At 27.5% G+C, this 16,272-nt stretch overlaps 1 protein-coding gene across 1 annotated transcript; it reads right to left on the bottom strand.

Moving 5' to 3' along the window:
* Window positions 1-208: 208 nt before the first annotated feature.
* Window positions 209-13,098, bottom strand: LOC132930047 (uncharacterized). Its single transcript, XM_060995702.1, has 22 exons — window positions 12,650-13,098; window positions 11,979-12,119; window positions 11,688-11,916; window positions 11,423-11,598; window positions 11,254-11,350; window positions 9,293-9,449; window positions 9,115-9,218; window positions 8,731-9,054; window positions 8,524-8,664; window positions 8,232-8,466; window positions 7,998-8,167; window positions 4,693-4,728; window positions 4,394-4,530; window positions 4,103-4,331; window positions 3,830-4,005; window positions 3,664-3,760; window positions 1,693-1,846; window positions 1,517-1,620; window positions 1,142-1,456; window positions 922-1,062; window positions 612-864; window positions 209-533 (listed from the first exon to the last, which is right to left on the bottom strand). Exons 2-22 carry the CDS (start codon window positions 12,089-12,091, stop codon window positions 352-354), a joined length of 3,570 nt encoding a protein of 1,189 aa, XP_060851685.1. The 5' UTR covers window positions 12,092-12,119; window positions 12,650-13,098; the 3' UTR covers window positions 209-351.
* Between the last annotated feature and the right edge of the window lie 3,174 nt (window positions 13,099-16,272).

Below are 16,272 nucleotides of genomic sequence, written 5' to 3'. Positions count from 1 at the left end.
ATTCACAACTTTTTACTTCCATGTAGGCCAACCAACCTTACCTGGCAAAATGTTTGCTTTCATAGTTAAGTATACCTACAAAATATGTACCTACTTGAATAATCCTAAAAGCTTTAATGGAGTATTATGCAGTCATCTACGGCCATCCATATGCAAGAGACTTCATAATAAACATTACTTAGGCATAGGGTATTATATAAATAATAAATTCTATGGCTTATAAATTGGTTTTAATAAATGCAAATAATTAAAATATAAAATAGATGGAAACTTAGAACACTAATATAGGTATTATAATAAATAATACAAAAATGAATATGGTTAAAAATAACAACAAAGATATAGTTTCTACTAATTAGTTTGTAAATGTGGTGGCCTATTAACTACCACAGCTCCATAAATTTGATGACCTATTGATATTGTTTTCATTGACCAGGAATTGGTTGTGGGATTATAGATTTCAACAGAATCCAAAACACCAGACCTGCACGTTCCACCAATAACATACACAAAACCACCAAATGCCACTACCCCTATGAGATAATAAAATTATAAACATCTATTAGTATTCGTAAGTTAAAATAGTAAGTAAAATTAATTATTATAGTCACCAGGATTTTCTCGACACAAATTCATATCAGCAATAGATGACCAAACTCCAGTACTTGGATTATAGGCTTCAACACTTTTAAGAGGTATTAATCCATTATAACCACCAATAGCATACATTATGCCATCCAAAACTCCTACACCAATATTATACCGCCTATTTGACATTTTTGCTACTGAGCTCCATTTGTCAAGACTGGGATTATAACATTCAACTGATTTCATACAACCATTAAAATAATTATAACCCCCTACCTACATAAATAAATTAGTTAAAACATATCACATAGTTAATATAATAAAATTATTTACTGCATATATCAGGTTATTGAGTACTCCAACACCAAAATTACTTCTCTTGTAAACCATACTACAAACCATTTTCCATTGTTCAGTACTGAGGTTAAAAACCTCTACACTATTTGAATAGCCATTATTATCTATTCCACCAATCTAGCATATTTAAATGTAATACAAAACATACAGTATTTATTTTAAAACATAAAATAACTAATTTATTAGCATGACTTACAGCATATATAGAATTATCTAATACTCCAACTCCAAAAGCTTTTCGACTTACTAACAAGCTAACCTTGGGAATCCATAATAATGATGATGAGGATACATCAAGCATTTCAACAGAACATTTCACATTGAGTCGACACCTATCAGATAAGTCAACTCCACCCATAGCAAATACAAAGCGATCTATTACAACGCACAAACCAGCTTCATCACGGGATACAATCATTTTCGGTGCAATATGCATTAGGTTTGTTGCTGGGTCATACCAATTTGTAATACTCGTTTCGGCCGATTGAGACAAACCTAACACTAGAATAACCTATAATAATTAAATGATTAAAAACATTTTAAAGATAAATCAACAATAAAATAAACATACTTGTTGTTGTAACCTAGGTTTACTCCTAATTGTTTGTGGAATAGAGTAAAGATTTGTTGACTTAATTGAAGAAAAACGAAATGCTTCAAATACATAAGCTTTGCCTAAAAATATTATAATAATAAATTATATACATTTAAAAATAATACATTAAAGTTTATGAAAAACATATATACATTTAGGATTATTAAGAAGAGGTTCATCAACTACTTTCTCTAAGAAATACTCTTTGGAAATTAATGGCAAACGCACATGTTCCATTAGATTGGGTAAAAATTCTTTTCTATGATCCAATCCATGTTTTACCCATTTAATTACAGACTCAAATACCTAAATAAATAAATATAATTTAATTATAATGTGAAAAATGTTATTATACAGATCAGTATTCATTATAGGCAAAATTATAATAATATATCGAGCCAGATCATGAATATATTTTACCCTGGGCAAAGTATAAAACTAGTGAAGTAATAAAATTAAATTGTTAATATATCCATTTATTATTTTGGTAATTTGGGGGCCCCTTGACCAAGGGGTTAATCTATTTTTTTTGTATTCAACCCCTTCAAAAATATGTTTTTTTTTGTTGAACGGAAAATGTTGGACCTGATAATTAATATATAATACTTAAACTACAATTTAACAAAGGGTTTCTATACAGCTGCTTATCTACACAAAATCTAAATGTATTCTTTCATAATACATAAATAGCTCAAATAGATTATAACACATTTATTTTTTTACTAAAATAATAAAATAATTTACAGCAAACCAATTGCGTCCCAAGATCCTTTTTTCATACAAATTGCATCCCAATAATATTTAAAAACTTCATTAATTACATTCCGATAAAATTTATCAACTACACTAATTATGTCTGATGTAAATACATTATTTTCCTTTCTATATATACAAACTTAGGATTGTCAATAGCAATATGATATATTAGATATTGCTAAAGGTAGATTAAAAATATTTGTTAAACTAATTAAAATAATACTAAGTCTAATTTACTATTCATACCATTGCTGTATAAGATAAAAAAAAATTAGCATACTTAAATGTCGGCACTCCTAATTAAAACCTGAAATGGCACCCCTGATATACATATACAGTTTTATATGAAATTAATAGTAAAAAAATAGTTAATGATTTTGCATATACTAAATAGTAGTTAAAGTATATACTAATTTGATACTATAAATATAATATATAAATTGTTAACAGCAGGAAACAACTAAATATAATTTTAGATTTATTTTTTTACTAAATTAGTAATCTGCACTAGACAATCAATAGTGTATATTTAATTGGAAATTTATCACATTACTATGAATTATTACCGATAATAAGTAAAAAAAGGGGATCATTTGTGTCTGTAAACATTTTTTTTTAATATTTTTATTATAATACAAGCAATGAGCATTTTAAAAATGAATTGTTTGTATGAAGACATATTTGGGTTGATATTAAAAACCTATGTGATTCAGAAAATATAAGATATACCAATAAACCAAGTATTAATTCCTGTTCACAGTATAATTTTATGAATTATGTATAAATATATATCGAACAACTTCTTCAATATTAAAATAAAAAAAAATGTTAATTTTAGTTTCATTTCTTTTTCTTCAAATGGAATAGTAATATGGTATAATATTACTGCCCGAGACATTGAAAATTAGTAAATTTCATAAAAACCAGAGCTAATATTATATGTCATATTAAGTTCTAGATGATATAACATACATAACAAAATAATGGATTGAATATGCAAGTTTATTATAGTCAGTCACCTTCAAAGGGTGCTAAAGGGAATAGTCACTCTCTTGGCCCCCCTATAAATATTGGAATTATAAAATGATTCTTAGTATTGTATAGTAAAAATTCTGAATTACTGCCAATACCTATTTGAATATAATTTTTAAAATAATAATTTGAGTTAATCCATACATGGAAAAATATTCCATTTGTAAATTTTGATTTCAAAATACCTATGTGATTTACATATGATATACTTATAAAGTAAGTATTATTTACCATTCATACTATCACAGTGATAATAAGATATATTCTATATGCAGATAAATCAATCTTCTTCCCCAATAAAAAAATAAAACATTTATTAATTTCAATTTTCTTACTTTTCCTTCAAATGGAACATAAATATCATTACAGGAGATTAACTTGATCACTTCTTCGGATGATAAAGATAGGAACTCATCATGTTCAACCACTTCTCTGGAAAAAATAATTATAATTCATACAACTTACTAAAGGAACAAGAAAATAAAGTTATAGCTATCATACAAAAACTGTTTTTTAATATATGCTTCACAGCTTGACGACAATTCTATACAGTTATGTAAGTCAGCAAATACTTTAATTCCAAGACAATTTGAAGTATTCAGGTGCTTTTGTAAAAAGTCAATGCATACTTGTTTTACATAGTCAAGCTTTAAGAGATCTGCAGCTGGTAACACAACCTAGAGCAATCAACAATTTAATTAAATTTTATGGACGTTGCCACATTGGTACATAACAAATCAAATATGTATGTATAAATACAATAGTCAATAATACCTGTACATTTTCTTGAGTGATCATGATTTCTCCTGTATAAATATAATCTATCAATAGTTGTAAAATGGTGGAATCTATTTCTCCTATATTAACAAGATCTTTATTGCTTTCGTCAAAATTAGAAAACATAGCCTTGAAGTAAGGGGTAGCTGTTGCCAACATATTTTTATGTCCAAATACTATAGTACCGTCATCTGTTTGTAACTTAATATCACAAAAATTGTCACCCCTAAAATTAAAAATGTATTATTAGAAGTTATTTAGTAAGCAGATTAAAACATTAAATTATACTGGTTACGTGAAGACTGAAGTACTTCAAACACACTATTCTTGTGAGAACTGTTTTTGAAATGATCAGATTCATAGTTATTAGATTTCAGATCAAGCTTTTGTTCGTCCATCTCTTTCACAGATAAGTACCCTTTAAGCTGCATGAAAGATAGTTAATAATTTATAGATAATTATTGTGTGAATACTGAATTTAAGTTTATAAGAATTAAAGATTCATACAAATAAAGCAATAACTAAGTTATTAATAATATAAATAATGGTTAAAATTACTAATTAGCATTTAATTTATAATAATATACCTGATAAAATATTATTATTCTAAATATACTGGAGATTCAATTACTATAAAAATAAATATAATAACACAATGATAAAATAAACTAATGATAATTCAATAGAATTCAATCAGTGGCGGCGCGACTGTGACTTTTTCGCCCGTAGGTGGAAAATGTCAAAGATGGCAGGCTTCATCTTTTCAATGGCCTTTCATTAATTATACCTGGTAACTATAGTTCATAGATTTAGTAGACTAATTTCATATTAATATTAATACACAATACATCGACGTGCCTCGCGAATTATAATTGTTCGCGCCAACACTGAACTCAATAGATTAAATGCATTTTTCTTACCTATTATTACGGTTAATTTCAAATGTGCGACTGCAGTGATGTTCAAATAGGATTGATTTGTAATTGTGGTTAAATTCAATTATTTATTTAAGTACATTTAACATTCAAAATTAAAACTTATTTATTCAATATTTTACATCGAACAATATTTAAATTAAAATTACCTTGAGTCTGTGCTGTACTGCTGTGTCTATAAATTGCACTTAGACCTGGAGGCAGACTAGTGAACTTGTTAGGTTAGGTGTCTACTAACTATTAGCATTAGAATAGGTACTTGCGTAGACAACAGTAAGTTATAACGTTGACGCTAACACGTGGTACTGTCACAGATAATACGTCTATAAATGAACGAATAAAATATCTTCTGTTGTGGTACTATAGTCTCAGGTATGTTGTTAAGGTGTGATAATGGTAAAACAGTAAAATATTTAAAACCGAAAATTTGAATGTGTGCAGAGTGGAATATAAAATAAATAGACCTTCAAATTGACAAATAAGTACCAAATACGGTAAAAGAAGTCAACATTAATGATATCATAAGAAACTGTTTTTTATCAGACGCAGATAGTGAAAATTGATTTTGCGTCGTTTATGGCGAGCCGCAACGCACGACGATTCTAACCATAATAATTTATTATTTTCTTCATAATAGTATTATTACTATAAATAAATTATACGGGATATTTTTGGTTATTATTACACACATGCACGATTGCAGGATATAATATAAATATGATTGAAAATAGTCTATATTATCGGCATTTTTCAATAGCTGTGACAATTTTTTATAATTATACTGAATTAAATATTTATGTTATTTTAAATTGTATTAACTTAGACCATATACATTGAAAAAAATATTAAAGGTCATGGTGTTAACGAAAATAAAGTGTTGAATGTGAAAATATTCAGAAAAATAACGTATACAAAATAGCTATTATCGATTATTTAAAACATTATATTAAATTAAAATATGCGATACTTGTGTTAAATAATAAGATAATTATAATAATAATAAAAATAGTAATATTAATAAGAATAATAATAAAAGGAAAAGAAGAATCTTGGATCTTCCCCGTGCAAATTTTCAAAATATTTTAACTTTTTTTAAACTATTTACAGACAATTGAAATTTTCGATTTTTTTAAAAATTTGGCACTCAAAAAAATCTAATAAAATTTAATACAAGGTTCTCCATAAGTTTTCCTTCGAAAAACTGTAAAAATAACTCCAGCGCCAATATAGAAAATATTTTATAAGCTTGTGAAATTTAAATTTTTACGAAATCTCGTAAAACATAATGATATATTCTAAAATGATTAAAATATTTGATGTCATTCAAAAGTATAAGTCGCATAAACTTAACTTTCACCAATAGCTGAGAAAAATAAAGTACTTGTATCAAGTATCAACTATTAAAAAAAAAAAATTTCACAATTTAAAAATTAAATAAAGCCATAAAGGTAATAACTAATAATATAATATATATTAAACTGACAAATCATCTCCATTCAGAATTATATTTTGTATATATTACGCCGAATTCATGAAATTGCCGATTTCGTGAAATCAGCAACGTTGTCGCCGAATACCTACGTGAAATCGGCAATTTGGCTACCAAATTCACGTAGTCGGCAAATTTTGATTGCCGATTTCGTGAATTAGGCAGACTTTTTTCTGCCGATTGCATGAATTCGGTAACATATTATTATGACATAATTACCAATAGTGGATTATGAATAAACAATAATTGCACGCGTGCTGATCGGCATTACCACGCCGTAATCTTTATTACCTATGATGATAGATGCTATGATACGTACAAGCATTTTATCTTGGTTATTGAGGTCTTTTTATTGCACGTACATGTCCTAAATCATGGAAAAAATAAAAACTTAGGGTGGGGCTGGAGACACATTTCCCCAGACCCACCAATATCATTGAAATCATATTTTCAAATTTTTCTTGAACCATCATTTAGCAGCCAATTAGCAACGTTTGTTAGGTGGAAACTGGTATCAATATTTTTTGGTTAAAATAGGATATTATTTATGGAAATTAGTATTTTCTATTTATTTGGAATTTTTTAATCAATAAAGAATATTATTTTTTATGAATATAAACTAATAATATTACATTTAACATTCAATAACTTAACAAGATTTGTTAACTTAACTTTTTTAACTTTTTTTTAACGTTTAAACTATTTTTTATATACATATAATATTTATTATTACAATTTGATTTTATTATATTTCTGGCGTTTTATACATTTATTTAAATTAAATTATGTTTTATAATTTTTTAAGGAGGGTCTTGCCGATTTCACGCAATCGGCAGTATTATGCTTTTTAAGTTGCCGATTTCACGTATTCGGTGACAACGTTGCTGATTTCATGAAATCGGCAATTTCATAAATTCGGCGTAACATATACAATGATACCAGTCATTGTATCCAAATTTAACACATCCATTATAGTGACCTACCCACCACCTCTACTATACAGCATAGCGATATCCACTTTCCCACCCTTTTCAGGCTTTTTTCACGTATATATTATAAAAATGTGTTTAAGTTTAGATTTTTAATTCAGAACTTTGTGTTTCCACGTAGTCCAATCAACCTTACCCGCCACGACGTTGACTCTTGTTGTTAAGTATCCACGAACGATATATGATAATCCTTAAAACCTTAACGGAGGTGTTCTACAGTCATCTTCGGCCATCCATATGCAAGAGACCTCATCAAAAATGTTATTTAGACATTAAGGGTATTAATGTATTGTATTAATTTATATATTGTTATATAATTAATAAAATCTATGGCTTATAAATTAGTTTTAATAAATACAAATAATTAAAATATAAAATAGATGGAAACTTAGAACACTAATTTAGATATTATAATAAACAAAACAAAAATAAATATGGTTAAAAATACCAACAAAGGGATTGTTCTGCTAAATAAATTATAAATGTGGGGGCCTATTAACTACTACTGCTCCATTAATTGTATGACTTATTGGTATTGTTTTTATTGACCAGGAATTGGTTTTTGGATTATAGATTTCAACAGAATTCAAGCAAGTAGAACAGCTACTTCCTCCAATAACATACAATAAACCAGCCAATGCTACTACTCCTATAATAAAAATTTTATAAAATTTTTTGTAGATTTCTAATCAATTAGTTATAATAATAGTCACCAGGACTTTGTCGACATAAATGCATATCGGAAACAGAGAACCATACTCCAATACTTGGACTATAAGCTTCAACACTTTTAAGAGATGTTCCACCAATAGCATATAATATACCATTCAAAACTCCTACACCAACATTCTTACGGCCAATTGACATTTCTGCAACTGGGTTCCATTCGTCAAGACTGGGATCATAATATTCGACAGATTTCAAAACACCATTATTATAACCTCCTACCTACATAAATTAATTAGTTAAAACATATAACATAGTTAATATAATAAAATTATTTACTGCATATATGAAGTTATTGAGTATTCCAACACCAACATTACTTCTTCTACTAGACATACTAGATACTATTTTCAATTCTTGAGTATCGAGGTTAAAAACTTCTACTTTATTTAAAGAGATATTATTACAATCTCCACCAATCTAGCATTTAGTATAAAGTATATAGAATTTATAACATAAAATAAGTAATATGTTCGCATGACTTACAGCATATATACAATTATCTAGTACTCCAACTCCAAAAGATTTTTGATTAAATAACAATCCAACCTTGGGAACCCATAATAATGATGATGAGGATACATCAAGCATTTCAACAGAACTTTTAGAGATGGCTTGATGCCTAGCAAATGGATAATGTGCACGTACAACACCGATAGCAAATACAAAATTTTCTTTTACAACGCACAATTCAGCTGAATCACGGTATTCAATCATTTCTGGTGCAATATGCATTAGGTTAGTTGCTGGATCATACCAATTGGCAATACTCGTTTTAGTTGATATAGAACAACCTAACACTAAAATGATCTAAAAAATATACATGATTAACCACATTGTAAAGACAAATAAATAAAAATAGATCCATACTTTATGTAGCTGTCTAGGCTTACTCCGAATAGTTTGTGGAATAGACGAAGGATTTATTGACTTAATTAGATTAATATGTAATGCTTCAATTACATAATCTTTACCTACAAGTATAACAATAATCAATTATATACATCAAGCAATAATAAAGTCATTTTTATGAAAAAAAAAAACATACATTCATGATTATTTTTAAGAAGAGGTTCAACGACTACTTTCTCTGATAAATACTCTGTGGAAATTAATGGCAAACGCACATGTTCCATTAGATTGGGTAAAAACTCTTTTCTATGATCCAATTCATGTTTTACCCATTTAATGACACATTCAAATACCTAAAAAAATAAAAAAATTTAATTATTACGTGAAAAATTGTATGATATAGAATATAGATCAGTATTTATTATAGGTAAAAATCATAAAAGTATATCGAGCCAGATCATGCATATATTTTACGCTGAGCAAAGTATAAAACTAGTGCAGTAATTAAATTAAATTTTTAATATATCCACTTATTATTTTGGTTATTTGGGATCTCCAAACCAAGGGGTTAATCTATTTTTTTTTTTATATATATAACATATATAAATATGTTTTTTTTTCGTTTAACGGAAAATTTGAAGAATGTTGAACCACCTAATTAATATTTAATACTAATAACAAAGGGTTTCTACACAGCTGTTTATGAACACAATATCTTAATGTATTTTTTCATAATACATAAATCGCTCTAATTATTATACATTTATTTTTTTACTAAAATAATTTGCAGCAAACAAATTGAGTCCCAAGATCCTTTTTTCATACAAATTGTATCCCGTTAATATTTAACAACATCACTAACTGCATCCCGATATTATATATCAACTACACTAATTATGTCCAATGAAAATACATTATTTTCCTTTCAATTTAATACAGACTTAGGATTTTCAATAGCAAAATTACATATTATGTATTGCTAAAGGTAGATTAAAAATATTTTTTTTATCATTAATTTGTTAAACTAATTAAAATTATAATAAGTAATTACCATTCATACCAAAACTGTATAGGATAAAAAAAAATATTACCATACTTACATGTTCGCACTCCTATTTAAAACCTGAAATGACTACCCTGATATACATATACAGTTTTATAAGAAATTAAAAGTAATGAAATAGTTAATTATATTGTATATACTATATAGTAGATTATAGTTATAGTATATACTAATTTGATACTAATAATATATAAATTGTTAACAACAGAAATTGTTAAACATAATTTTAGATATATTTTTTTTACTTAATCGAAAATCTGCACTGGACAATCAATAGTGTATATTGTATTGGAAATTTATTACATTACTATGAATTATTACTGCTTAATTAAAAATGTAAAACGTGGATGTTAGACAAGACATAGAAGTAAAATAAGAGGATCATTTGTCTCTGTACACATTTTTTTTTTTAATTATGGTTATAATATAAGCAATGATCATTTTAAAAGTGAATTGTTTTTAAGAAGAATTATTTGAGTTGATTTTAAAATACCTATGTGTTTCAGAAAATAAACGATATACCTTTTATACTAAGTATCATTTACTTTTCATTATATAATTTTATGTATTATGTATAAATATATTGATCTTTTTCCTCAATATTAAAATTAAAAAAATATTAATTTTAGTTTCATTTCTTTTTCTTCAAATGGAATAGTAATAGGGTGTAATATTACTACTAGAGACGTTGAAAATTGGTACATATTTCATAAAAATCAGAGCCAATATTAAGTTCTAGACGATATACAGGGCCGTATTGGTCTTGTGAGTTACAAAGGAAAACCTAAAATATGGGCTGGTTATGTGAGTTAGGTTGTATTTTTTTTTTTTTTGTGATAAATTAGTACATACGTTGATAGAAAATATAACTGATTTTAATTAATTTAATCGTACAGTAGCTGTAGCTGTAATCAAACGTTAGAAATTCCTAAAACTAGGTAAGCCGATGACTTGTCAATTCAGTGGTGACAATATATGATACATAACAAAATAATGAGGTCGATTATGCAAGTTTATTAATGCTAATTTATACCTTCAAAGGGTGCCAAAGGGAATTGTCACTCCCTAATATTTATTAATTTCATTTTTCTTACTTTTTCTTCAAATGGAACATTAATATCATTACAGGAGATTAACTTAATCACTTCTTCGGATGATAAAGACAAAAACTCATCATTTTCAACCACTTCTCTGAAAAATTATGATTATAATTTATATACAACTTACAGAGGGAAGCAGTAAATTAGGTTAAAGTTATCATACAAAAACTGTTTTTTAATATATGCGCCACAGCTTGACAACAATTCTATACAGTTATGTAAGTCAGCAAATACTTTAATGCTATGACAATTTGAAGGATCCAGTTGTTTTTGTAAAAACTCAACACATGCTTGTTTTACATAGTCTAGCTGTAAGAGATCTGCAGCTGGTAACACAACCTTGAGCAATCAACAATTTAATTAAATTTGATGGACGTTGGTACATAACAAATCAAATAGGTATGTATAAATACAATAGTCAATAATACCTGTACATTATCTTGAGTGATCATGATTTCTCCTGTATAAATGTAGTCTATCAATAGTTGTAAAATGGTGGAATCTAACTCTCCTATATTAACAAGATCTTTATTGCTTTCGTCAAAACTAGAAAACATAGCCTTGAAGTAAGGGGTAGCTGATACCAATATATTTTTATGTCCAAATACTATAGTACCGTCATCTGTTTGTAACTTAATATCACAAAAAATGTCATCCCTAAAATTAAAATGTATTAATAGAAGTTACTTAGCAAGCAGATAAAAACAAAATAATCATACTGGTTACGTGAAGACTGAAGTACTTCAAACACTCTATCCTTGTGAGAACTGTTTTTGAAATGTTCAGGTTCACATTTTTTGGATTTCAGAACAAGCTTTTGTGCAGAATCCATCTCTTTCACGGACACAGTACCTTTTAAGCTGAATGAAAGATAGTTAATAAGTTATAGATAATTATTGTGTGAATACCGAATTTATGTCAATAAGAATTAAAGATCCATGTAAATAAAGCAATAACTAAATTATTAATAAAATAAATATAATAACAACACAATAATAAAATAAATGATCTATTGAATTCAATCAGTGGCAATGACTGTGACTTTTTGGGACTAAATTTCCTGGTAGGTTAGGTTTCATTTTTTCAGTGGCCCTGGATACCTGGTAACTATAGTTTTTAGATTTAGTAATATTATTTCACATTAATATTAATACACCAACGTGTCCCACGAATTATAATTGTTCGCGCCAACACTGAACTCAATAGATTAAATGCATTTTTCTTACCTATTATTACGGTTAATTTCAAAAGTGCGACTGCAGTGATGTTCAAATAGGATTGATTTGTAATTGTGGTTAAATTCAATTATTTATTTAAGTACATTTAACATTCAAAATTAAAACTTATTTATTCAATATTTTACATCGAACAATATTTAAATTAAAATTACCTTGAGTCTGTGCTGTACTGCTGTGTCTATAAATTGCACTTAGACCTGGAGGCAGACTAGTGAACTTGTTAGGTTAGGTGTCTACTAACTATTAGCATTAGAATAGGTACTTGCGTAGACAACAGTAAGTTATAACATGGACGCTAACACGTGGTACTGTCACAGATAATACGTCTATAAATGAACGAATAAAATATCTTCTGTTGTGGTACTATGGTCTCAGGTATGTTGTTAAGGTGTGATAATGGTAAAACAGTAAAATATTTAAAACCGAAAATTTGAATGTGTGCAGAGTGGAATATAAAATAAATAGACTTTCAAATTGACAAATAAGTACCAAATACGGTGAAGGAAGTCAACATTAATTGATATCATAAGAAACTGTTTTATATCAGACGCAGATAGTGAAAATTGATTTTGCGTCGTTTATGGCGAGCCGCAACGCACGACGATTCCAAACCATAATAATTTATTATTTTCTTCATAATAATATTATTATTTATTGCTATAAATAATTTATACGGGATTTCGTAAAAGAAAAATAATTAATAATAGCATTGATTATAAATACTATTATTATATTCTAGTATTTATAATCAATGTTATTACTAATATTACTCTAGGGTGTCGACGTATTAATTATATATGTTACGGTGAAAGACGAAAATTGGTAAATGTTGTCATTCCCCGGTCATTGACGTAATTTACCAAAACTTGTGAGTTGTGGTAAATGAAGATAAATCTCAAATAATACACTGATTGTTTTAATATAGATACTATTTAATAATGATTTATTGTTGGCGGGTGATTAATTTATGAATCTCATCAATTTGATTTCAAAGAAGTTAATGAAAGGTTAGGTTAATTGAAATGAATAAAATAGGTGCATATTATTACAAATTATTTATTTGTACAGTTTTGGTTAGGTACCATAATACCATGACATTTTGTACTTCACAACATTTCTGCTGCATTGTAAGCACATTTTTTAGTGACACAATCAGTTTTGCAATTACATCGATTGAAGCTTGACGACTAGCTAGCTATTTATTTTCCAGCGGCTTCGCGTAATTTTTTTTTATAGCTTCATCTAGTTCTAGAAATTTTTCTTTGCATGGGGAAATTTGAGCTCTTGTATATTTATGTTTCAACATACCCTATTCTGTACCTGGTTCAAACATCCGGGTACTTATTTTATTTAATATTAAATAAATATTATCAAATTAAAATTGGTTTACATAATTTATACATGTCATCTTCGAACAAAATAATAACAGCAAGTAAATTACGCGGAGAACCTCGAGCTCTATCAACATCTGATATTGGGACAGTTGTACCGACTTTGAGCTTTGAACATTTTTCGTTAGTCAATCTCAACATTTTTTAAGTCAAAACTATTTTTTTAAATTCGATACAATTCTTTTCATAAATGTACTGATCATAATTCTCCAATTAAACTGGGGATAGACATCAATAACCGGGGAATGTCTACATTTACAACATTTATCAACTATTAGGTAAATGATATGATTAACAGGGCGGGAATGACGACATTTACCACGTTAACATATATAACCGTAATATATATATATTAATTATTAAGCACGACGGTGCAAGATTTTAAGTTTTTACAATATCTTAGATGAGTTTTGGTTTTTATTACACACATCCACGAATGCAGGATAGATGAGAATATAAATATATGATTGAAAATCGTCTTTATCAGCATTTTTCAATAACTGACAATTTTTTATAATTAGGCAATAATAAGCATAGGTACTGAATTAAATATTTATGTTAATTTACATTTTATAAACGTAGATCATATAAATTGTAAGGCAATGTTAACAATAACTGCAGTAAGAAATAAGTACATAATTCGCATACACCTCATTACTAATACATTTTGTAAAATTATATTCACTCTTTACCTATAGACTATACAGAATGTCCGGTGAGGATTTGCCTATTGCAATATCTTCTGGAGGCTGGAATAATGGAGTTATCATAATTTAAATTTATTTTAAAGACTCACAAGGTCAATAACTATAAGTACTTCATATTTTAATTTAATAATATTCTAGTAATGGACAATGGTAGAATCGTGATTTTTAATATTGTTTTTAGTTTTGACTTTTAAAAATATTTTTGTATTATTTACGGGTACGAGCCCACGAACCACAACATGTTAATAAGTAATAACACTGGCGTCTGGCGTATATATTATATGGTTTTAAATAATTGACAATTTTTCTCAAACTAGAAAAAAATATTTAAGATACCAATGTTATCGAAAATAAAGTGTTGAAATGTTAAAATATTCAGAAAAATAACTTCTACAAAAAAGCTATTTTCAATTTTTTTAAAACATTAAATTTAATTAAAATATGTGATACTTCAGATACTCAGTGACGGCGCTAGGGGGGGCACTCTGTGCAAATGTCTGGGGCACCGTGGTCAAGGGGGGCCCATGTCTACTTATTTTATAATTATTATTAAGTATAGTTACCATCAAGTTCCATAATCATCAAGGGCCCCACCAAAAATATTGTTCAGGGTTCCAAAATACGTAGTGCCGTCACTACATATACTTGTTGACTGCTGTCCTTGTCCATGTGTCTCAAAAAAAAAAAACAGAATTCTAATATACTTCCATTATTTCAGAAGGTATCGTATAGATAAATCGCATCGGCAAGATAGCCCCCCCCCCCCCCCAAACATTATCGGCCATCTAAATTTTAAAAATATCCATATATTCAAATCAAATTTTTACGATATTTAAAATTAAACATTATTGTCATTTGTCGTTGAAAAAAAAATTATGTCGATAAAAATAATTGTGCTTATTTCAAATATTTATTTAAATGCTGATAAGAGGACATCGCAGTATCGCACCCGTATGTGCCCGCAACCCGCTCAATTTTGGTTCTAGAGTAAATATACCTATTACTAAATTAAAAGATAACAGGACAAAACGATGAGTGTTTTTTAAAAATTAAAATTTTTAAAAGTTAAAGGTTATTTAAAATTTTTTAAATTTTTGCTACTTTTAAACGGTATAATGAACATTATACAGAATTTAACAAACACGTTTATACGTGGTAGCTAATGAATACTATTATTTAATACTGCATGTCTGCGTGTATTTTCTGCATATTATTAACAAAAATGCATTATAACATACCTATTAATGTAATAACGTTTATATATGGATTTTTATTAGTTGATTGTTGGCTAACGGATAACTATTGCACTCCAGAAACCTAATTAATTTACATTACATAAATCTTAGCACAGAAACATGTTTAATATATTATCTAATGATTCTAATGTATTTGTCAGCACTTATTAACTATTGTCTATATTATATAATAATATGCCTAATATGAGTGAAATATACAATACTCGAAATTACCAAATTTATCTCCTTCCACGATGTTAAATGTTGCAAAAAGAAAAATATCCCGACGTTAACAGCAGTATGTCAGTATATCAAAGTTTTTATAAAATTTGCATTATTTGGTGTACAAAAACATAAAATATTATTGCCATTTTCCGTACATACGTATAGTCATACAATACCTATAGTTGGAGCATAGTTTTTAAATATTTATTTTATCATT

This window comes from Rhopalosiphum padi, chromosome 4 (genome assembly GCF_020882245.1).
Source record: "Rhopalosiphum padi isolate XX-2018 chromosome 4, ASM2088224v1, whole genome shotgun sequence".
NCBI classification, from domain to species: domain Eukaryota; kingdom Metazoa; phylum Arthropoda; class Insecta; order Hemiptera; family Aphididae; genus Rhopalosiphum; species Rhopalosiphum padi.
Note: the sequence above shows the minus strand (reverse complement) of the source record. Positions and strands in the feature narration are given on the sequence as shown.

Excerpts from the sequence above, each read along its gene's own strand:
- LOC132930047 (XM_060995702.1), bottom strand. The coding sequence starts at position 12,091 with ATGGATTCTGCACAAAAGCTTGTTCTGAAATCCAAAAAATGTGAACCT. Across the intron at positions 9,450-11,253 it reads ATGTTCCATTTGAAGAAAAA|GTATTTGAATGTGTCATTAA; the intron begins GTAAGAAAAATG and ends TTATTTTTTTAG. Across the intron at positions 8,665-8,730 it reads TAGATAATTGTATATATGCT|ATTGGTGGAGATTGTAATAA; the intron begins GTAAGTCATGCG and ends ACTAAATGCTAG.